Source organism: Chiloscyllium punctatum, chromosome 38, assembly GCF_047496795.1.
Source record: "Chiloscyllium punctatum isolate Juve2018m chromosome 38, sChiPun1.3, whole genome shotgun sequence".
Lineage (NCBI taxonomy): Eukaryota > Metazoa > Chordata > Chondrichthyes > Orectolobiformes > Hemiscylliidae > Chiloscyllium > Chiloscyllium punctatum.
In genome coordinates, this window is record NC_092776.1 from 53,248,780 (window position 1) to 53,272,795 (window position 24,016).

Below are 24,016 nucleotides of genomic sequence, written 5' to 3' on the forward strand. Positions count from 1 at the left end.
ATATATCTCCAGAATACGAAAATTAAAAGTATCGTGAGGCCAGCATGTTAACCAGGAAATTTCAATAAATGGGTTGTAAACAATGGATTGTGATAGTTATGAACATAGTTATTTTTGCGCATGACAAAGGAGTGCTTTCTTCAACTACTCCTAACTGTAAGTATATCCAAGTAAATTCTGTACATCCAGACTCTCATCAAAGCTCTCTCAACTTTCATTACAATTTGCTTCATTCCGAGAACAGCAGGAATTGTGCGTCTATTCTCAGGGCTTCAGTATTTCATTTTACTGAAGTAGATATTTTGGACACAAATTAGTCTGGACAGTAGCACAAACAGACCGACAAGTCACCCGTCTGATGTTTATAATAGGCAGTAGAAACTATACCTCAACAGGAATTTGACTTTCTTTGCCATGGAAATTTACATTGTTTTATTTACTTCTCAGTTTAGATTTGTCAAAGAAAACTAAAAATGATATATCAGCAAAACTGTTCTACGAGGTTGTAGAGACTGGTGTGCGGAATTGTGTCTTGAAACAGTGATGTGCAGTACTACCTGATCAGCTACACCAGATCACTTAATCGAGACTGTCAATGATGCAGCAAGTTAAAAGCATGAATACTGACAAGGCGTTTGAGATTGCTCTGCCATTCAATGAAATTATGTGAGATCTGACGAAGGCTCAGCTCCATATTCTCACTATCCCCAATAACTGACTTCCTTGCTAGCCAAAAAACTACCTACCTCCGCTTTGATAACATTCAACGACGCTGGAATTCTTTTCGTCCAGAAAGCAGTGGAGACAAAGATTAATAACAGAAAAAGACTCTCCTGAACCCAGTCTTAAATCAAAGACCGATTTTTTTTTGTAAACTGTGCTCATTTCGACTACCATTCTTTCAAATGTGGAAGTACAGAACCTGAAACACACATTTCATTAATGACTGAAAAGACCCGAGAATCAACAGTAAACTTAACAAAAGTCTTTTTTTAGGAATGAAGTAATCAGAGTTACAAATTCCCTCTGCCCTGGGACTAATTTATATACTTCGGAATTGAAATATGATGGAGAATTGACTTCTTGGCTAAATGAAAGATTTTACATGGTATAAAATTTTTTACATTTATCTAGTTGCTACATTTATGTGCAAGTACAAAAACATACTGAGAGTTTTACGATTTATCAAGCATACATGTTTCAAAATGCCCTATTTCCACATAAGTACTCCAGTCATTTTGTCTAAAACATGCAAGTTTTACTCATTCAATTAAATAAAAAAAATCTTGCTGTGTAAATTATTTACATTCAAATACGGTGCGGGAAAAAAAAGATCAAACTGATACTTGTCTTAAAGTAATTAAGCAAGGAACAACTAGAGTCTATACATTCTGAAGAAAATGCACAAAGGAAATGTTGTTAAAGTGGTTGAGATTCTGAATGATTTCAAAGCTGTTCATCTCTCAGTTCTAACTTTGACAAAGGTAATGTATGGGTTTTATTTAAATACTTTTCTTAAAAAACAATAGTGTTGAATGTGTAGAATGAGTTGACTAGGGGTGCAGATAGTATGAGAAAGTTTAAATCATAACTAGACTGCGTTTTGAGAGAGCGGGCATCTTTTGAGTTTTTTTGCTCTTTTGGAGCAGAGGGTTTTTTCCCCATTCTCATCCACGTTCAAATTGAAAGCAAGCATATTATTTTAGACTTGGGCAGAACATCTTTTTGTAAACTACATCTTGCCCAAAGCAACAATCGTTTAACTGTGCTTTGTACTCAAAAATACTTCACAGACAGTAAAGTTACTTGAGGCGTGCAGCGGTTGTGAAAGGTGCTATACAAAAACGTCTTTTGTTCCCTCAAAGCATTAGCTAAAACAGTAGAACACAGATTTCAAACTCAATCCTTTATTGATCTGACTTTGTAAAATAATCAAAATAATAATGTCTACAATTTAGAAAAATTATTTTCACATTGTACTACTACAATATTTTACTTCACACACACACACAAGAAAATACCACCAATCACAGACATTTTATGAGAACATCTTAAATGATAAAGGCCAAGATTAGTGTTTTCACAGTCTCACAGAATGGACCTTGATAAAAAAATTCAGGTCTGAACTACATAGCTTACATCTATTTCATTTTACACCTTGCATGGTGTGCAATTATCTGTACATTGATACAGAACATGTTCTGACAGTTTCTTAATTAAAATATCCTTAGATCAGACTTCTCTTTTTTTGATTATCAGTGGCCCTACATTGTCTCCAGTTTCTTCATTGTGTTTGGTGTGAGAACCATCACACATTGGGAACTGAAATACAAAAAAAAAAGAGAAAAAGTTAGTTTTCTAGTTCAAGCACAGGTTTCTGGTTTTAGGTTTAATGCACAAACGTAAGAAAATTCTTCTTCACTTCACTTCACTTTTGGACAGGGATGATGTCAGTTGTAAAGCTCAAGGAAAGTAACAAACTTTCAAAAAATATTCAATAAAGTGCTATAGAATAGGCTTGAGAGCAAAACTGACAGCTATAAGATTTAAAGGGACAGTAAGGAATTAGCTAATGGACAGGAAGCACAGGGTATGTACTGAACAGATATTTTTTCGGACTGGAGGGAGTCTATATTGATCCCCTCCAAGGAGTCAGCAAAATGTTGCAAATGATAAAATTCAGACGGTTTTAACTTTTTATGGAATGTATCCATTTTTTCTTATTTTGTACCTGCCTTTGGATATAGATAGCAACAGTTCAAATATTTCCAATAGGTAGCAAACTTGCAAGTGTAACCTTTGGTGGAGAGAATAGCAGCAGATCTGGACAGAGAACATTGTTAGACCGTGAAACTGAGATGCGTATAAAGTGAGAGAAAGTGAGGACTGCAGATACTGGAGAACAGAGTTGAGTGTGTGGTGCTGGCAAAGCGCAGCAGGTCAGGCAGCATCCGAGGAGCTGGAGAATCAATGTTTCGGGCATAAGCCCTTCATCAAGAATGAACTGTGAAGTGATTCATTTCAGAGGAGGAATCAGGAGACGCATAAATGAAATGGTGGAATTTAAAAGAGAGACACGAACTGTGAATAATTAACAACTTGTGTTCAGCTACTTTCATCAATATGTCCAACGATACTATTCAAGACATAATCAAACACTAAGCAATGCTGAAAAATGAACAAAATATCGAGGGAAGACTAATAATCTGATCAACAAAGGGGGATGTTAAAAGAGGATTTTTGGATGGAATTCCAGAGTGTAAGGCTGGCTGGCTGGCTGTAGACCCATCACCACCCACAGTTGGGTGAAGGCACAATTCGGGATAATCCAAGATGAAGGACGGGAAAAATTTCTGGCTGTAACAGGCTACTTCTTTTTTTGAGATATTTTATGTGATTTCCTCGAATTCCAGGAGCAGCAATTACTCTTTTATATGCATTTGCATTGTTTTGGAACATTGCAGAAAACAAAAAGGCAAAACAATGGCACTTTTAAAAAGGAGGGGGAACAGACAAAGGCAGCACACGGTCAGTGCAGGACTGAAAGAGAAAGAGAAACCCACAGTGCTAACTGACACAGCAGTGAACCTGCACAGTTACTGCCTTCAATGTTGAATTCATGTATCGCTGGATATCAGAGTGCATTTGGGAAAATGAACAAACATTGAAGTTCACAACTGATCTTGGAGGAACCTGTTTGAGAGAGGTCACAGCACAGAAACAGAGATTGAATAGATTTATGTGTGGTCTTGTTTTAAGTCTGCATTAGTGAGTAGAGTAGATTCTTTCTTGATTATATGTTTTATTGAGATAAGTCTCTTGATTAAACTTAAAAATATAAGCCATAAGTATTAAGCTAGCCTGCAGTAGTGTTTTGTAGAGGAATAAGACGGTGCTATTTTCTGGGTCTGCAGATTGCAAGAAGCAGAAACGGCCCTTAGTCGAGTGCAAACTTTACCTACTTGTGAGAAATAAGGCAGGGCAGGTAACTGAGGTGTCAGTGGGGGAGCACTTTGGGGCCAGTGATCATAATTCTATTAGGTTTAAAACAGTGATGGAAAAGGATAGACCAGGTCTAAAAGGTAAAGTTCTAAATTGGAGAAAGGCCAATTTTGATGGTATTAAGCAAGAACTTTCAAATGCTGACTGGGGACAATCGTTTGTAGATAAAGGGACGGCTGGAAAATGGGCAGCTTCAGAAATTAGATAACGATGTTGTCCCGTTCCTCCCCCTCAGTTGAAGCAAAATGCTCAGAGACATAGTACAGCTGTACCTCCATCTTTATTGCAGGCCCTGGAGGGAGAGAGAACGATAGCCCATGTGCACAGAGACAGGAATTCTCTGTCTTCTCTGGAATAGCAGTTTATTAATGAATTATACAGTCATTTTATAGGGAGCAGCATCCAGATAAGGCAACATACATACTGACTGGTGACTATTACAATCAACGAGCATCAACAGTAAACATTAAGCCATCTGCTGTTACACAATGAACGTTCTTAACCTTAACTGGCTTCATATAATGAATACCTTTCAGCTTATTAACTGACCTCACATACTGAATGTTTCCAATATTGTTAAATGGCTGTACATAATGAATGCTTTTCCACCTTGTTAACCTATTACCCTTACCTCCAGCACCCCATTGTTAATTGCAAGTTCATATCTGATCTGAGTCGTGCTCAGCTGAACCTTTTGCTTCACAAAACTCAAAACTTAACTCTTTCTCAACTTGCTCATACCCGATACACATTCTCAACAACAGTACAGAGACAGTATATTCCTGTTAGGGTGAAAGGAAAGGCTGGTAGATCTAGGGAAAGCTTGATGATGAAAGAAATTCAGAGTTTGATTAAGAAAAAAAAGGAAGCTTATGTCAGTATAGATCGAGGGAATCCTTAGATTATGAAGGCAGTAGGAGTATACTTAAGAGGGAAATCAGAAGGGCAAAAAGGGGACATGAGATAGCTTTGGGAAGTAGGATTAAGGAGAATCCAAAGGGTTTTTACAAATGCATTAAGGACAAAAGGGTAACTAGGGAGCGAATAGGGCCCCTCAAAGATCAGCAAGGTGGCCTTTGTGTGGAGCCGCAGGAGATGGGGGAAGATGCTAAACGAGTATTTTCCTCAGTGCTTAGTGTGGAAAAGGACATTGAATATATAGAATGTAGGGAAATAGATGGTGACATCTTGAAAAATGTCCATATTACAGAGGTGGTGGTGCTGGATGTCTTGAAATGCACAAAGGTAGATAATTCTCCAAGACCGAGAACTCTGTGGGAAGTGATTGCTGGGCCTCTTGCTGAGATATTTAAATTATTGATAGTCACAGGTGAGGTGCCAGAAGACGAGAGGTTGGCTAATGTGGTGCCACTATTTAAGAAGGGTGGTAAAGACAAGCCAGGGATCTATAGACGTTAGTGGTGGAAAAGTTGTTGGAGGGAATCCTGAGAGACAGGATGTACATTTATTTGGAAAGGCAAGGACTGATTAGGGATAGTCAATGTGGCTTTGTGCGTGAGAAATCATGTCTCACAAACTTGATTGAGTTTTCTGAAGAAGTAACAAAGAGGATTGATGAGGGTAGAGTGGTAGACGTGATCTATATGGACTTCAGTAAGGCGTTCGACAAGGTTCCCCATGGGAGACTGGTCAACAAGGTTAGATCTCATGGAATACAGGACGAACTAGCCAGTTGGATAAAAAACTGGCTCAAAGATAGAAAACAGATGTTGTTAGTGGAGGATTGTTTTTCAGACTGGAGACCTGTGACCAGTGAAAAGCCACAAGGATCACTGCTGGGTCCCCTACTTTTTGTCATTTAGTTTCTAAGTTTGCAGATGATACCAAAATTGGAGGTGTAGTGGACAGCGAAGGAGGTTACCTCAGATAACAATATAATCTTGATCAGATCGGCCAATGGGCTGAGGAGTGGCAGATGGAGTTTAATTTAGATAAATGCAAGGTGTTGCATTTTGGGAAAGCAAATCTCAGCAGGACTTATACACTTAATGGTAAGGTCCTAGGGAGTGTTGCTGAACAAAGAGACCTTGGAGTGCAGGTTCATAGCTCCTTGAAAGGAGAGTCGCAGGTAGATAGTATAATGAAGAAGGCGTTCGATATGCTTTCCTTTATTAGTCAGAGTACTGAGTATAGGAGTTGGGAAGTCATGTTGTGGCTGTACAGGACATTGGTTAGGCCACTTTTGGTAAACTGTGTGCAAGTCTGGTCTCCTTTCTATCGGAATAATGTTATGAAAGTTGAAAGGATTCAGAAAAGATTTACAAGGATTGCCAGCATTGGAGGATTTGAGCTGTAGGGAGAAGTTGAATAGGCTAGGGATGTTTTCCCTGGAGCTTCAGAGGCTGAGGGGTGAACTTATCAAGGTTTATAAAATCATGAGGGGCATGGATAGGTAAACAGATAACGTCTTTTCCCTGGGGTGGGGGAGTCCAGAACTAGAGGGCATAGGTTTAGGGTGAGAAGGGAATGATATTAAATAGACCGAAGGGGCAACATTTTCATGCAGAGGATGGTGCGTGTGTGGAATGGGCTGCCAGAGGAAGTGGTGGAGGCTGGTACAATTGCAACATTTAAGAGGCATCTGGATGGTTATATGAACAGAAAGGGTTTAGAGGGATTTGGGCTGAGTGCTGGCAAGTGGGACTCGATTGGATTGGGATATCTGGTCGGCATGGACGAGTTGGACCGATGGGTCTGTTTCCGTGCTGTACATCTCTATCTCTAACCTCTTCGAGTCATAGAATGTGGAGTTATCAGACAGTTCAAGGAATGGATAAGATTAGAGATCATCAAGAATTTAAGCAAAAGATTGAATATTTCAGATGTTGTGGACTAATAACCAACATGAATCAGGTTGCATTGATGATTGATGGGCAGTACCTGGGCTGGGACAGGTAAAAACAGATGCTGTGTGTATTTGGAGGCTGGTCAGGAGAGCCATGGATGTACCAAGTTTGGACATAATATTATGGATAAGGATTCCAGATGGAGTGGGGCAGAGATGTAGGACACTGTAGAGGTGGAAGCAATATATCTTTGTGATTGTGAAGCTGGCAAATGAAGGCTCAGCTTGCAAATAATCTGATTCACCTATGGAATGAGTCAGACATGATTGCGAGGCTGTGAAGTTTTGAACAGGAAAGCAAGACAACGGAGCCTGCCTTCCCAATATCTAACAGGAGGAAATTGTGCATCATCAAATATAATGTGAGAAGGCAGTCAGAACAATGGAGAGGTGGTGCAGAAATAGAGATGAATGCCAGTAGCAAGCATTTGTGGAACCTGATCCCATGACCTGCAATTGCATCACAAGTAAATAAGTCATTGCTTGGCTGCACTGGATATGATTGGATAGTCAAAGTTATCTCAAAGTAAGGTCCACCTCATTGAGCTTGTCGGAGGCAAGATGTTAAGACCAGGATGGTGTGGTCAACAATGTCAAAATCTCCTGACAGATTAAGTGCAAAGAGGGACAATGCACAGTGATCAACCACACAGGATGAAATTTATGGCTTTGATTGCTTAAATGATTTTTTTGATTTCCACACAGTGCACATGTATTAAAAAATATTTCTTCAGGCTCCATTTTTGATGCATTTTGTGGCCTATAAGACAGTGTCCAATCCAAAGAAGGTTTCTGTGCTCAACACAAGGATATAAAACATAATGATTTTAGACAGTGGATTTAAAATCTTCCCTCAGCAAATGTTCCCACTGGTGAAGTTTGTTCCATAAATAAACTAGGACAAGTGAAAAAAAAAATTTAATGGGCAACTGCAATCAGCCAAATATAAATTGGAAATATTAGAGTTTCAGAGCATAGCTGATCACTAAAGATGTACAATAGCTTCAAGAACCATGCTTCAGAGAAGTGATAAAAAGCAATATAAATCTTGTCCTACAACACTAAATGACCTGGACATCCTCCAGAAGATATGAGTAACAGCACCTAAGCCAAAGAAAATAATGGGATGATCCATGATCTGGGCTCAGAAATACTAAAAGCAGGAGCCAGCTCACTGCAAAGAGATTAAACAATTAAGGTTAATTGGATAGTTTTGGGAATAGGCATTCCAGAATACTTGAATAGCAGACAACTGCTTTACAACATCGTAAAAGGTTTGTGCTGAACATGTAAAATAATAAAAACTAAATGGACTGCACATGCTGTAAATCAGAAACAAAAATAGAAGTTGTTGTAAAAGCTCAGCAGGTCAGGCAACATCTGTGAAGAGAAATCAGAGTTAATGTTTCAGATCTGGTCAAGGGTTCTGAGGAAGGGTCACCAGACCTGAAACAAACTCTGATTTCTCTTCACAGATGCTGCCTGACCTGCTGAGCTTTTACAACAACTTAGTTAAATTAAGTAACTGGATAAACATGGATTCATAAATAAGTAAAATAAGTAAACACAAAATACAGGGGATATGTGATTGATAAAATTAGATGTTGTAACTGTTAACACAATTAGATGAGTACAAGATTTGGAAGAATGACACAGCAACAGGTGAAAAAACAAGATACTCTTTCACAACAGCAATGGAATTTTACAGTCTAAGAGTAGTCAGAGAAAAGAATGCAAATCAAAAAATACACAAAGGGCTATAAACAAGGACCATCAGAAGGTAAATGCGCTGAACAAATACTTTCTCCTGATATGCATAAGGGAACCCCAATGTTATATACACTCCTCAACTCCAAAAGAAAGAAAACAAAAAGGCAATCTCTCTGGATAATTTATCAGATGAAGACAAAAGACAAAGAATGGACCTTGAGACACTTGAGAACTTTGGCAAAGTTAATGACGATCAGGATGGTATCAGATCAGAATTAGGCTTCAAAAGCACAAGTACTAACGTTTCCTCATTCCTTCTACAATACAGATCAGTCTCTGGGGTTTTTCTGGGAATGTCACAAACACTTCTGAGTTTCACAGTTATATCCTGATCAGAACTTGGACACAGAACCAAGGTATGATTTGATTAGGACACGAATGAGGGTCAACCTTGTTAGCTTTGATGACTAAATCGCGATTGTTGTACACTTTTACATCAGGCCTATCACAACTCCTTGACACTATGCTGGTGGTGTACCATCCATTTTATTTCTTCCAATGCATTGTGCTTTCCTGCTGTCTGTAATACAATTCCTAATTTGCATCAACTGCTTGAGTTTAGGAGCTCAGTGCAAAGCAGCAAACTTTGTAAACATTGGTGAACTAGTGTGGATGACTTATCATAAGGAGCCAGCTCAGGTGACAAAATTTATTAATAGGACAATACCTGTATGTAATTTCACTTGCCACTGTCCTGCACAGTTTCAAGTTGAAAAGGCGTATCTACTTCAGTGACAAGATAAATTTCCCATCTACATTGATTGTTACTGATATCCTATTCTCATTCCAATTGCCCAAGTATTGGGCAGATAACAGGAACAAATGACTTGCAAGCACTTACTCTCAGGTTGGTCTCAGAGTGAACAGAAGGAAACAATCACAGGTTAAAAAAAATATCGAGGAACAGAACTTTGAGGCTTTACTTCCTTCCTAGTGTTTGTGATCTTAGAGTCAGAGATGTACAGCATGGAAACAGATCCTTCGGTCCAACTCATCCATGCCGACCAGATACCCGAACCTAATCTAGTCCCATTTGCCAGCACTTGGCCCATATCCCTCTAAACCCTTCCTATTCATATACCCATCCAGATGCTTTTTAAATGCTGGAATTGTACCAGCCTCCACCACTTCCACTGGAAGCTCATTCAACACACGCCACCCTCTGCATGAAATAGTTGCCCCTTAGGTCCCTTTTGAATCTTTCCCCTCTCACCCTTAACCTATGTTCTCTAGTTCTGGACTCCCTCAACTCAGCGAAAAGACCTTGTCTATTTACCCTATCCATGCCCCTCATGATTTGATAAACCTCTATATGGTCACCACTCAGCTTCCGACATTGCAGGGAAAACAGCCCCAGCCTATTCAGCCTTTCCCTATAACTTAAACACTCCAAACCTGGTAACATCCTAGTAAATCTTTTCTGAACCCTTTCAAGTTTCACAACATCTTTCCTAAAGGAGGGAAACCAGAATTGCACACAATATTCCAAAAGTGGCCTAACCAATGTCCTGTACAACTGCAACATGACCTCCTAACTCCTATACTTGATGCTCTAATCATTAAATGAAAGCATATCAAACACTGCCTCCACTATCCTATCTACCTGAGACTCCATTTTCAAGGAAGCATGAACCTGTAGTCCGGCAATACACCCCAGGACCTTTTAATTATGTGTATAAGTCCTGCGAAAACTCGCTTTTCCAAAATGCAGCAACTCACATTTATCTAAATTAAACTCCATCTGCCACTCCTCAGCCCATTGGCCCATCTGATCAAGATCCCGTTGTTATCTGAAGAAACCTTCTTTGCTTTCCACGACACCTCCAATTTTGGAGTCATCTGCAAACTTAGAAACTATAACTCCGATGTTCACATCCAAATCATTTATGTAAATGACAAAAAGTAGAGGACCCAGCACCAATTCTTGTGGCACTCCACTGGTCACAGGCCTCCAATCTGGAAAACAACCCTTCACCATCACCCTCTCTCTTCTACCTCTGAGCCAGTTCTGTATCCAAATACCTAGCTCTCTCTGTATTCCCTGTGATCAAACCTTGCTAACCAGTCCATTATAAGGAACCTTGTCGAACGCCTTACTGGAGTCCATATAGATCACGTTCACTGCTCTGTTCTCATCAATCCTCTTAGTTATTTCTTCAAAAAAAAGAATCAAGTTTGTGAGACATGATTCCCATGCACAAAGCCATGTTGACTATTCTAATCAGTCCTTACCTTTCCAAATGCATGTAAATCCTGTCCCTCAGGATTCCCTACAACAACTTGCCCATTACCGATGTCAGGCTCACCAGTCTACAGTCACTAGCTTGTCCTTACCACCTTTCTTAAATAATGGCACCACATTAGCCAACCTCCAGTCTTCCAGCACCTCACCCGTGACTATTGATGATACAAATATCTCAGCAAGGAGCCAAGCAATCTGTTCCCTAGCTTCCCACAGTATTCTAGGTTACACCTGATCAGGTCCTAGAGATTTATCCATCTTTATGCATTTTAAGACATCCAGCACATCTGTAATTTGGACGTTTTTCAAGATGTCACCATCTATTTCCCCACATTCTATATCTTCCATGTGCTTCTCCACAGAAAATGCTAATGCAAAATACTCATTTAATATCTTCCCCATCTCCTGCAGTTCCACACATAGGGTGCCTTGCTGATTTTTGAGGGGCCCCATTCCCTCCCTAGTTACCCCTTTGTTCTTAATTTATTTATAGAATCCCTTTGGACTCTCCTTAACCCTATTTGCCAAAGCTATCTCATGTCTCCTTTTTACCCTCCTGGTTTCCCTCTTAAGCATACCCCTACTGCCTTTATACTCTAAGGATTCACTCCATCTCTGCTAACTCGGTCCTTTCTTTGGTCCAATTGATTCGGTTTACTTCCTTCAGTTTGCTAAGTCTGAGCAAAGAACATCTGGCATCCTGCAATTCAAATAGAGGAAAGGCAGGAGGATTAGTGGTCCTCCAGGGTTAACGGCTGCTTCCAGATTTGTTGACACTTGTCCATTGACAAGGGTGTTCAATTTTTTTCTTCAGCAGCAGGATAGTGGTGTTGAGGGGCAGTGAGAAAGACCACTGGGATAGGATGATTCTTAGTTCTAAATGAACACTACCCCAGGACTGGAGTGATTTAAGATGTTGGCTCACTACCATCTTTTCAAGGCCAACTAGGAATGGGTGATAAATGCTGGCCTAACCCAAGATATCCAGATTCCATGAATGAATTTTTTAAAAAATTCCTTATTCACACTGCCTCCAAAAATCAACACCATCCCAAATGAAATATTACTTTTCATGACAAGTCATGATATTTTTTTCAGACATACTTAAAAATTAACATTTACATTTTGATGCAAAAGTTTTGCATTTTCACATTACTAAATTGAAAACAAAACAGACAGACTGAATAGGAACATTGGGATAGAGATCTAGTAACCAGGAAATAGACCCCATATACCCCTTACTTTCATCAAACATATTTACCCAATTCATCATTCCACTCGCTCTTTTGCGGTCCATCCCACATCCATTGGGATAAAATGGGATCATATTGCCTCACTCTTCTCAGTTTTACAATGTTCCCATGACATGTAATGGGGGTAAGCAAATTAACATTCTTACCTGTTTAGACCGCCAGCATCTACAATACACTGCTTTATCCCCTAGGTCTTCAACATCAAATGCATGCACAACTTTAGGGGTATCCTTCTGGATGTCAAGATTAACCAATGATTTACGGCACTTGTCTCTGGAATATAAAGATCTGTAGGCAAGGTAACCAACAGCAGCTGCTCCAATCGTCAGTGAAATTGCTGCAACCCATTCTGTTTAAACCAAGAACACAAAAAAAATTGGATTAAATAACATACATGAATTTTCCTAAATTATATACAATGGCAGCAATTAAGTGGAAAACTGTACATCTAGAGAAATGAACTAAGTAACCAAGAAATCATTGTGCTGAACTGTCTCAAGTTCAAATTATGGGATGGTGTGAATTAAACTAATATTTATGTTAAAGACAGGCTTCATGATGTGTACATTGTATTATAACTAACATGTAAACCTGAGCACAAATGTATGACAAAATTACTTGTTTTAGTTGAAAAAGGGCAGTATTTGTAAAAACATATTCTTATCTTACAAGCATCAAGGTTCCAAATAAAATCAGTTTGTTAACTATTTGTACTGGGCAATTAAAAAGATAAACATTGGAATCCCCAAGTGAATAAACCGGAAATGACTCTCTCTAAATAAACATTGAAGACATTCCCAAATATGCTAATACTTTAAATCAGGTCCTGTAGATTATAGCGATCAAGGCTTTTTTAGAAACAATCAGGCTTAAATTACAAAACAACAGCAGTTATAAATACTACACAATGTTAGCTTCTATAAATCTGAGGGGCTTGTTGAATTAAAATAACTGCATCATAAAAATGAACACAACAGCTAAAGCTATCCTAACTCACGATACTAAATGTCTAAAATAGTAGTGAAAACTGTCACTGAATTTGCAATGCAATGCAGAAGAAATCGTAATGATCTCTATGTTCTAACCCAGAGAGGGCAGTGCGATAATTATGGTAAAACTGTCAGTGCTTCCCATTGGTACTCTATAGTGTTGCCCTAATGAAAATGACTGCAATTTCACAACCACCTGATGAAGGAGCAGCACTTTGAAAGCTAGTGCTTCCAAATAAACATGTATGACTATAACCTGGTGTTGTGTGATTTTTAACTTTGCAATTTAAGGAGTTCATTTATATGCAAAATAATCTAGAAATCCATAAATTTCTGCCATTCTATACTGACGCACTGGGTGCACTATTGAGGTCCTTCCAGAGTGAATTGTCCAAGCAATTAAAGCGTACAATCTTCATAATTATCATTAAACATTTTCAATGGCCCTGAAAAATTTTTTATATTTATAAACTGATAAATTTTATCAAATAAAACAATTATTCACATCAGCTTCTAAAGCCTTAATTTATTTTGCTATCTGAAAATTTAAATAGATTAAAAAGGGCAGAAATCATAAACCTGTTGGATTATAACCTGGTGTATTTAAAATCACAGGCTTTCAGAGTGCTGACCCTTCATTGGGTGACTTCACCCTGACAAAGCAGCAGTATTCCGAAAGGTTGAGATTTCAAACAAGCCGGTTGGACCAGAACCTGGTACTGAAAGACTTCTAAGAGCATAGTACTGGAAAAGCACAGCAGCAGGAATCATGCCCGGAACGTCATTCGCCTGCTCCTTGGATGCTGCCTGATCTGCTGTGCTTTTCCAGCACTACACTCTCAACTCTGAGCTCCAGCATCTGCAGTCCTCACTTTCTCCTTTCTCCATTGTGTGACTTCTGACATTGTCCACTCCAGTCCAATGCCAGCAGCTCCACATTAAGTGAAGGATTATCAGTTGTTGTGGTTCTGTTCTCCAAGCTGGGAATTTGTGTTGCAGATGTTTTTAAAGTTCTGGTTTGCTGCCGATAAGAATTTGTAAATATGACTAGCTGCTTATTCTGATCATTGACATTGATGCTTCTGCATGCTTGCAAATGCACTGAGCTTGCTGCTAAATTTAAGACCATAAGTTTGGAGAAAATTTGGCCATTCATCACTTCTGTTCCACAATTTGATCAGGACTGATATGTTTCTCAACTCCATTCTCCTATCTTCTGCTTGTAAACCTTGATTCCCTTACTCATCAAGAATCAATCTCTGTCTCAATGCCTTGGCCTCCACAGCCCTCTGCAGCAATGAGTTCCACAGAGAAACTCATCTCCGTTCCAGATGATTATCCCTTCATCCGGAGACTGTGCCCTCAAGTCTTAGTCTCTCCTACTAGTAGCAACTACATCTCATTATTCTGAAAGTTTCAATTGGATTTCACCATCATCCCACTAAACTCTATTAGGTACAGACCCAGAGTCCTCAACCACTCTTCTTATAACAAACTATTCATCCCCAGGATTGTTCTTGTAAACCCCTTCTGAACCCCCTCTGTGGCCAGCGCATCCTTTCTTAAATATGGGGGCCAAAACTGCTCAATATTCTGAATGCAGTCGTACAGAGCTTTATACAGCCTCAGCAGAACATGTCTGCTCTAGTCATCTAGTCCTCTTAACATTACATTTGCCTTCCTAACTGTCAATAGAACCTGCATGAACTTAAGAGAATCCAAAACTAGGACTGCCAGATCCCTTTGTGCTTTGGAAACCTGAAGCCTTTCTCTCTTTAGAAAATAGTCTACATTGTTTCTTCCAACCAAAGTACATAAACCTCACACTTTCCCACACTGTATTCCATCTGCCACTTCTTTGCCCATTCCCCTCACATATCCAAATCCTTCTGCAGCCTCCTTGCTTCCTACCTGTCCCTCCACCCATTTTTGGCTCATCTGCAAACTTAGCAACAATGTCCTCAGTTCCTTTGTCCAGACTGTTAATGAATAGTGTGAATAGTTGTGGTCCCAACAATAATCCCTGCTGAACTCCACTAGTCACTGGCTGCCATCCTGAAAAAGACCACTTTATCCCAACTCTCTGCCTTCTGCAATCAGCCAATCATCAATACATGCCAGTACTTTGCCCCTAACATCATGGACTCTGAGCGTATTTAGCAGGCTCCTGTGTGGCACCTTTAAAAAGGCCTTCTGGAAATCCAAACAGATCCATTGGCTCTCCTTTGTCTAACTTGCTTGTTACCTCCTCAAACAATTCTAACAGATTTATTGGGCATGATCTCCCCTTGACAAAACTGTGCTGACGTCCTCCCCGCTATTTTACTGTGCAATTCCAAGTATTTTAACTGCCAGAGAAGAGAAATGCACAGCACTGGGATAGCTGGATCTGTGTGGGAAGCTTTCTTCAAGGCCAGCACAGAGCTCCACTGATTCTTGCTGACCACAAAATCCAGCTCACCATATTGAAAACAATCCACATCAAGAAAACCCATTGGAACTTCTTAACCTATTTGTTGTCAGGGAGAAGTGCTATTAGCCTCAAACTATTTACAATATTTTAATGATAATTAATGGGGGAAACATAGCTTATGGTTCACATCAGGTGGACAAAGATCGAGTTTTTAAACAATCCAATGACACTCAAAATTGATGGCAGTCTGATTAGGATTCTGCACAACCAAAGCCTAACTTCCTCTCCTTTACGTTTCAACCATGTGTGATAAACTCCACATTCCATCAACACTTTTGATTACTTCTAAATATTGGTCTGAACAGTCAGAGCTCCCTGGTCTTCAAAAAGGTGCCATGGATCTTTTTCTCTTAATGTTTATCCAAAAGACCAGATGTCCGACAAACTAATGCCATGTTCAAAAGATAGCAACTCCAACAGTACACTTTTTCCAAATGCACAGAAGTGCCGAGCCCCAGTACGTGGGCTTGAAATCTCAAACTGCTGAATTAGAGACAAGAATGCTCCACATGAACGAGACAACTCTTGTATTAATTCAGTTAATAATTAAACATGTAATTTTGCACTAGAGGGTGCAGAAGAGATTTGCCAGTGCGTATCTGGGCTGGAGTGATTCAGCTATGAAGAGAGATTACGTCGGAAAACAACCATAACCTAAGAACAGAGAAGGCTGGGTCACTCAACCCAAAATGTTAACTCTGATTTCGCTCCACAGATTCTGCCAGACCTGTAAAGATTTTCCAATAATCTGTTTTTGTTTCTGATTTATAGCGTCTGCAATTTTTTTTTGGTTTTCATTAAGGCTTTGAGGTACCTAATTGAGATGTACAAAATTAAAAGTGCACAGACAGGATAGATAGGGAGTAATGATTCACCTTAGTAGAGGGGTCAATAACTGGGGGGACAAATTTAAGGTGAGGAACAAGAATATTAGAGGGAATGTCAGGAAAAGTATTTTATACAAAGGGATCAAAATATCTGGAACTCACTGCTTAAAAGGGTGGTAGAGGAATCCTTAAGACTTAACAACTATTTAAATGAATATTTAAAATGTCAAAGCATAAAATGTTACAGATCAAGTGCTGGTAAATGGGATTAGACGAGATAGGTATCGGATTATTGTTTTTGTGCCAATGGGCCAAAGGGCCTCATTCTCTGCTGTAAAAACTGACTATTTGTTAACTGCAGATTCCTAAAACATATTACCAATGGTAAATTGATTGAATAGAATTCTAAAATTTAACTTAACTGCACAATTTATTAACAAGCTTTTACTGTGATAGTGAATACTGATTGCAGCTATTTGTGATGTAATAACTAATTTATACAATATCTACTGTAAAATTTCACAAAATGTTTAAACTGAAGTGACAAACCCATGAGAAAAAACAGCCTTATTTCCTTTTAAAATGTTGCTGACAGAAAGACTGCAAAGGACATTGACTCTTGAATATACCAGACTCACTCAGAAACCACTTGAACTTAGGAAGCCAGGGCAAACAAAAACTTAAGGACAATCTCATCTAAAATTGTGGGCAGCACGGTGGCACAGTGGTTAGCACTGCTGCCTCAGTGCCAGAGACCCAGGTTCAATTCCCACCTCAGGCAACTGTCTGGAGTTTGCACATTCTCCCATTGTCTGTGTGGGTTTCCTCTGGTTTCCTCCCACAGTCCAAAACAAAATGCGCAGGTTAGGTGAACTGGCCATGCTAAATTGCCAGTAGTGTTAGGTGAAGGGTCTGGGTGGGTTGCTCTTCAGAGGGTCGGTGTGGACTTGTTGGGCTGAAGGGCCTGTTTCCACACTAAGTAATCTAATCTAAAAAAAAATCTGAGACAAAGTCCAGGAAAGCAGATTGAACAGAAAATGACTATGACCAGTGACAGAAGTTTTGGCACACTATGCTAATCCATTGACTTGCAGACTGATACAGCTGGATAGAGACCAATTTGCGACCATATTGCCTCCGGAGCATTACTGTAAGTGCATCACAGCTATTACATGGAATCGTATAGTAAGGAAGCCATTGAATAAAAAACAAGTATATTTCAGCTACATACTATTGACAAGTTTAACACCTTCAATAGCAAAGCACATTTATGTCACATTCCACATTAGTAGCAGTTTAATTTTTTTAATTCCAATGACTAATCTGCAAATGGAGTAATTTTTCTGAATTAAAATGCTTCTGCAACCCGTGTTCAGTGAACCAATAACTTGGTTGATACAGTTGCACAAGTGAGCTATGTATTATCGATGTAAAGGTCAACATTAGAAAAATTACTAGAAAGCACGCTGGTCAAACATCACGCCATAGCCTTTCTTAATGCACTGCGCTAGCTAATGCACTCCTTATCAAACAAGACCGGGCACTTTCAGCAGTAAACACATTTTTTAACAGGTTGTTGATGGGTTAAAAGAAAACCTGCGGAAATGCAGCAAGGAAATGCAGCAAGTTGTTGATGAGGGAGCAGTGTCAGCCTGAACCTGGTGAGGCGGGCCTCAATGTCAGCAGCAGACTAAACCATTAAAAGATCAACCAGAGCACCCTGGTGAGAATTCACTGATGAGAAGGTATTTGCTGTATTCTCCCAGATGGTCCCGGTGTGTTTGGGGGGTGGGGAGCGATGCTGAAGGGCTTTTTGAGGGAGGGGGTGGGGTGGGGTGGGGGAAGGTGGAGGTGACCTTCCCCACTTGACATTACTGCAGAGAGCGTATTGCAGGATGCGCCCAATCCCCGGTTTTGGCAGCAAACATTTTCCCGAGCCCCTGCTCTGAGCTGCCGGTGACCGGGTGGGGTAGGTAGCCTCGAAGCAGGAGCTTCCCCCAAGGGCGGGGGGTCTTCACCAAGGCCAGGTCCTCACCGACACAACTAGGCCCCCGGCTCTCACAATTACCTTTCACATTCGAGTAGCCCCCCATCACTCCGGCTGGTCACGCTCCTCTCCCGGCCTCAGGGACAACCGAACCAGTGTCGCCCTCCCGCAGTCACACCATCGAGGACGTCCCTTTGGACAGAGCAAGGGAACACAAGGGGTGAACAACCGGTCCGCCACTGCGCAGAATCCCGGCCGGCACTTGACGTCACATCAACACTGCGCAGACGCTTTGCCGTCGTTGGAAACACGACAGCACCGCGCAAAATCCTGGACGTCACGACAGCAGCGCGCAGAATCCCGGCCGGCGTTGGACGTCACGATCACACAGCTCCCGGCCATCCGGCACATCACGACTGCACCACGCAGGCTCCCAAACGGCACTGGACGTCATGAAAACATCGCGCAGACTCTCAGCCGGCACGGAATAGGCGAACCACCCGGTACTGCGCAGACTCGGGCCGGCATTGGGTCCCGGGGCATCAGTGAGACGACAGATGTGGCAAGGTCTCTGAGTGACATTGAGTTGTCCCAATCTCAAATGCACTGGGGCAACACACAAAGTTTCTCAATTATATTTTAAAAATAAAACAGTTAAAGCATTAAAAGTACATTAAATAAGTATTTGTATAGATTACAAAGAGTATGGAACAAAGTGAAAACCGAAAGAACTGTGGATACTGTAAATCAGAAACAAAAACATAAATTACTGGAAAAGCTCAACATCTAGCAGGAACTGCAGAGAGAAATCAGAGTTAATGTTTTGGGTTGAGTGACCCTTCTGGGGCAAGATTAGAGTGGTGCTGGAAAAGCACAGCAGGTCAGGGAGCATCCGAGGAGCAGGAAAATCGACGTTTCGGGCAGGAGCCCTTCACCAGCATCTGCAGTCCTCACTTTTGCCTAGTTGATTTTGATCCTTCTGAGGTACAGTTTTGATTTCTGTCCACAGGTGCTGCTAGACCTGCTTAGCTTTTCCATGGAACCAAGAGAGCTGGTGCAGGCACAATGGACCTTCTGCTCTGTAACAATTCTCAAAATACATTATAAACCAAGACAGAAATGCAAAATACTCCCAGTAGGACTGGTAAGGAGAGAAACAAGAGTTAACATTGTAAATTGATGAACGTCCAGAAGAAAGGTTTAAGCTAAACCAACTGAGAAATTAATGTTATTTTGAGCAACATTGAAAGGACACATACATGCATGAAGGCTGCAATGTATTTCGTAACTGGCAGTCCCACAATTGTCAAGGGAGGCAAAAACATAAAACTCTGCCCAATTAAGGAATAAAAAGTTGAAACAAATGTAATGCTAAACATAGTGAAGCAGGAACATTTAAAAAGCATCTTTCATAAACTTACAATGTCCTGAAGTACTTTTGCACCCAGTTAAGTACTTTTTGTTTCATTCATTGGAGCTACAACTTTTCATGGTGATCTCACCGGCCTGTTGGAGGTCTACGGATTTCTTAGGTAACTTCATGGTTAAATTGTCACAGGTTGTTTCTCTTGTTAGGTGAAACAGTAATGATAGGTCACAAGTAAAAGCATGTTGGAATTTTATTTTACATGGCTGGTTATTTTATTTATATTATTTATTCCCCATATTATTTACAGGGGAACTGAGGAGTTTTGTAAAGTGGGAATATCAAAGGTAGAGGTGCAGACAAGAATGAGAAATACTGGATGATTCATGAGGGGTTAGAGGCATGTCTTCCTGAAGGGCTGTTTGTTTGCTTATCGTTTCATGTTTCTATCAAATCAACGCAAGGTTAGTTTGGAGGTGATGACACTGGTGAGATACTGAGGGTGGTGATAGAAGGAAGAGAAGTTTAGAAGAACTGTAGTTTACTTGGGATTGAAAATGAGAGGCTAGCCAAGATACTGAGTGATGAAAAAAGTCTAGAGATGTCACAGACACAGTCATGGAAGTGAATTTCAGCAACAAATGGGCAGAGGCAGGACAAGAATGGTGATATTTCAGAGGGACAAGAAAATGTGCTGGATCAAATAGAACAAGTTGAGCTGATGAGTTGGGGTGAGAGGATTGAATTGGCAACACGGATACACAGTCTGAAGACAATAGCTTAGATTTTACCCATGTTTACCTCGAGAGAACTGTGAGTTATCCAGTACTGGGTGTGAGAAAAGCAGGCTGGCAATGCAAAAGCAGTGGTGTGGTCAAGAGAAGTGGTGCAGAGGTTGAGTTGAGTATTCTCGTAACTTCAGGAAAGGCACAAGCAGCACATTGAGAGAAGGAGGGTCAAGAATTTGGAAGACGATGCAATGCTCGATCATATCAAAGGCTACAGAAAGATTGAAAAGTGATAATTGGACGTTATGGTTGTTACGTCAATGAGTGACAGTCACTGGTCCATACTGACTCCTGCCCTGTGCCAGCATATACTGCAATGTACCATGTGGTGCAGTGGTAGTGACCCTATCAGTGGACCAAGAGGCCCAGGTTCAAGTCCCACCTACTCCAAATGTGTGGAATATTTTTTATATTGTAAAAGGAGAAAATTTGAGGTGATGACTTTGCTGAAGCCCTCCCTTCAAATGAAGAGCTAAGCATTGCAACTCTCGATATGACATATTCAGCCCGCTATGTCTACAGCACCAGTTGGAATTTCCCAAAGGTTCACAAAGCTCTGCTGATCAAGGAGGGAGGGGTCATCAGTTCTAAGAAATTGTCAAATATCACTGTGCTGATGTGTGGATTTTTTCGTCTGTGAACTAACAATCCTCAGAAATCAGTACCTTTTTTGTAGATGCACATAGGACTAAAAAGTGTTAATACTTGACTGAGTGCAGTAAATGCCACGTGATGATGTCACACAGAAATGTTCAGAGTAAAGGAGACAGACCTGGGTTAGCATGTTCGGAAAAGGCTCTGTAGTATGTTGCATCTCTGTAACCTTCATGAAGTATCACTCCATACAGAAGTTTAACCCCAGTGGCCTCATTGCCGTCGAACACTCCCAGTAGTCGGACCGTTCCTTATCACCTGTCCCTCGTGGAAAAATTTGCAAAGATTTGCAAACACCATTTACCACAAATCCATCTGGCAGTGGTCAGCGTGTATTGTCCTCAAGACCTTGCGGGAAAAGGAGAGGGCTGATCCCTGTCGGGTGGATCCATGAGCAGACTGTCAAAGTCATTTAGCAGAATACCTCATTGCCAGAACTTTCCAACAAGCACCAACATAGCTTGGCTGGTGGTGATAAGGGTACTGCCTATCAGATCCTTCATGCATGCCCAGCCTCTCTGTGCCACTGCATGGTGCCCTCGAAATGGCTGCAGGGTGCGGAGGTAGAGATTGTCACTCATCACTTTCAAGAATGTGCCTTTTCAAAGAAACAGAGCAGAGGTGCAGTGATTTTTGTTGAGGTTTGTCCTGAGCACCTCTGTTATACAGGACTCTGCTCTGAGGGCTGTTCCATGGGAAGAACACCAAGACAAACATTGACTGCACCTGGAGCACAATCAACTTTTGTTTGTCCGAAACTTCTTGATCTTCCAGTGTAAAGAGTTGACCTCAACCTAGTGTCAACCTTAAGGGATGAACTCAGATTTCTCCAGTTTCCTCAATTCCCTTCCCCCCCAACTTTTCTCAGTCCCAACCCTCGAACTCAGCACCACCTTCCTAACCTGCAATCTTCTTCCTGACCTCTCTGCCCCCACCCCCACTCCAGTCTATCACCCTCACCTTGACCTCCTTTCACCTATCGCATTTCCAATGCCCCTCCCCCAAGTGCCTCCTCCCTATCTTTTATCTTAGCCTGCTGGGCACGCTTTTCTCATTCCTGAAGAAGGGCTCATGCCTGAAACGTCGATTCTCCTGCTCCTTGGATGCTGCCTGACCTGCTGCGCTTTTCCAGCAACACATTTTCAGCTCTGATCTCCAGCATCTGCAGTCCTCACTTTCTCCTCAACCTAGTGTCAGACTGGTACATTCCACAGTCCAGTACTACATGCTGAGGAAAGCACTAAAGGTTGGGGCTGCTGCTGACAAGACACAGTGTGGAGTCTTTCTGCCAAAATACAGCAAAGATTCATTCAGTTCAGACTCACTCGCTACCTCAAAATGAACAAAAATAACTACCTGCGTGTGTCGGAAATCCCTTCACTTTTTCCAACTGTAGAGTAATTCCGTGAAATGTCAAAATTCCAATATCTTGTTTATTTCTTTCTCTCTGCAAAGACTGTACAGAGAAAATTTAGAACCTTTGTTTGTACTTAAAGATGATTTTTATGTACAAAGTATGTTTTTAAAATAAAAAAGTTCTGTAATCTGCAAGTAGTTTCTGTAATGCAGTAAGCTCTTATTGTTCACTTAAAAAGGCTCTTTTTCGATAGGCTTTTGAAGTGTATCATAGGCAACAGCCAATTTGTGCACATCAAGTTCCTTCAAAAATATGATATAATTTGATTAACGTTGATTAAGTCTGAAGTATTGATTACCAATGGGAACTCTCTTGTCGTAATGTCATATGATCTTTCAATTTAACACAGAACAGATGCTTGTTTTAACATCTCATCAAAAAGACAGCTCCTCCAAGAAAGAAGGGTACATTTCTGTGCTGTATATGTCTATGACTCGATAAAGCTGCACTCCACAGCATCACACTGGAATGCTAGCCTGGATTTCAGTGGTAGAGTCTCTGGAATGGGAATTGAAACCACAGTTCTGGCTTGGAAGGGAAAGTTCTATCTATAGAGACAGAATCCTTGTGCATATTTAAGATTGAAAAAGACAGATTCTTCATCAGTAGGGGAATCAAGAATTACGGCAAAGATCAGGGAAGAGGGCATAAGGAATGTGGGATCAGCAATGATCTTATTGAATGGTGCAGCATGCTCGATGGGGCGGATACCCTTCTCCTGTTCCTATTTCCTATGGTTTTATGGATTGCAGTTGGTAATGACTGAGAGGGAAATAATGAGAAAGTTATGTTGAAAGGATTAAATGGAGTATGGGAAGAGGAAAGCAATGGCCTGGTGGTACTGTCACTAAACTATTAATCCAGAAACTCAGCTGGGGACCAGGTTCAAATCCTGCCATGACAGATGGTGGAACTTGAATTCATAAAGAATCTGGATTGTTGATTGTCAAGAAAACCCATCTGGTTCACTAATGTTCTTCAGTGGTGGAAATCCGTTGTACTTACCTGATCTGGCCTACATCTGACCCCAGACCGACAGCAAAGTGGTTGACTCTTAATTCCCCTCAGGGCAACTGGAGACAATAAATCCAGTCAGTGACGCCCACAACGCGTAAGTGTAAACACAAGCATATCCTAATTAGCCTGAAGAGCCACCTTGAAACTGCCTGTGGACAGACTCACGGAGCTCTGGCTGCTCCTGGAGTGTTTCGGGGGATGTAGTTCGTGCGACCAACAGGTTCATGGACCCAGTCGCCTCAGAGACTACAATCCCCGAGATGCATCGCGCGGGATTGCAGACGCAGGCGCAATCATGAGCCCACAGTGTACGTTGTTCGTGAGGGACTACAACACCCAACGTGCATCGGGGGGGCAGGTTACGT

General features: G+C 40.9%; 1 protein-coding gene across 1 annotated transcript; it reads right to left on the bottom strand.

Annotated features, from left to right (window-relative positions):
• Positions 1-1,891: 1,891 nt before the first annotated feature.
• On the bottom strand, positions 1,892-18,671 carry cisd1 (CDGSH iron sulfur domain 1). The gene is made up of 3 exons (XM_072557869.1): positions 18,491-18,671; positions 12,280-12,482; positions 1,892-2,322 (listed from the first exon to the last, which is right to left on the bottom strand). Exons 1-3 carry the CDS (start codon positions 18,513-18,515, stop codon positions 2,233-2,235), a joined length of 318 nt encoding a protein of 105 aa, XP_072413970.1. The 5' UTR covers positions 18,516-18,671; the 3' UTR covers positions 1,892-2,232.
• Between the last annotated feature and the right edge of the window lie 5,345 nt (positions 18,672-24,016).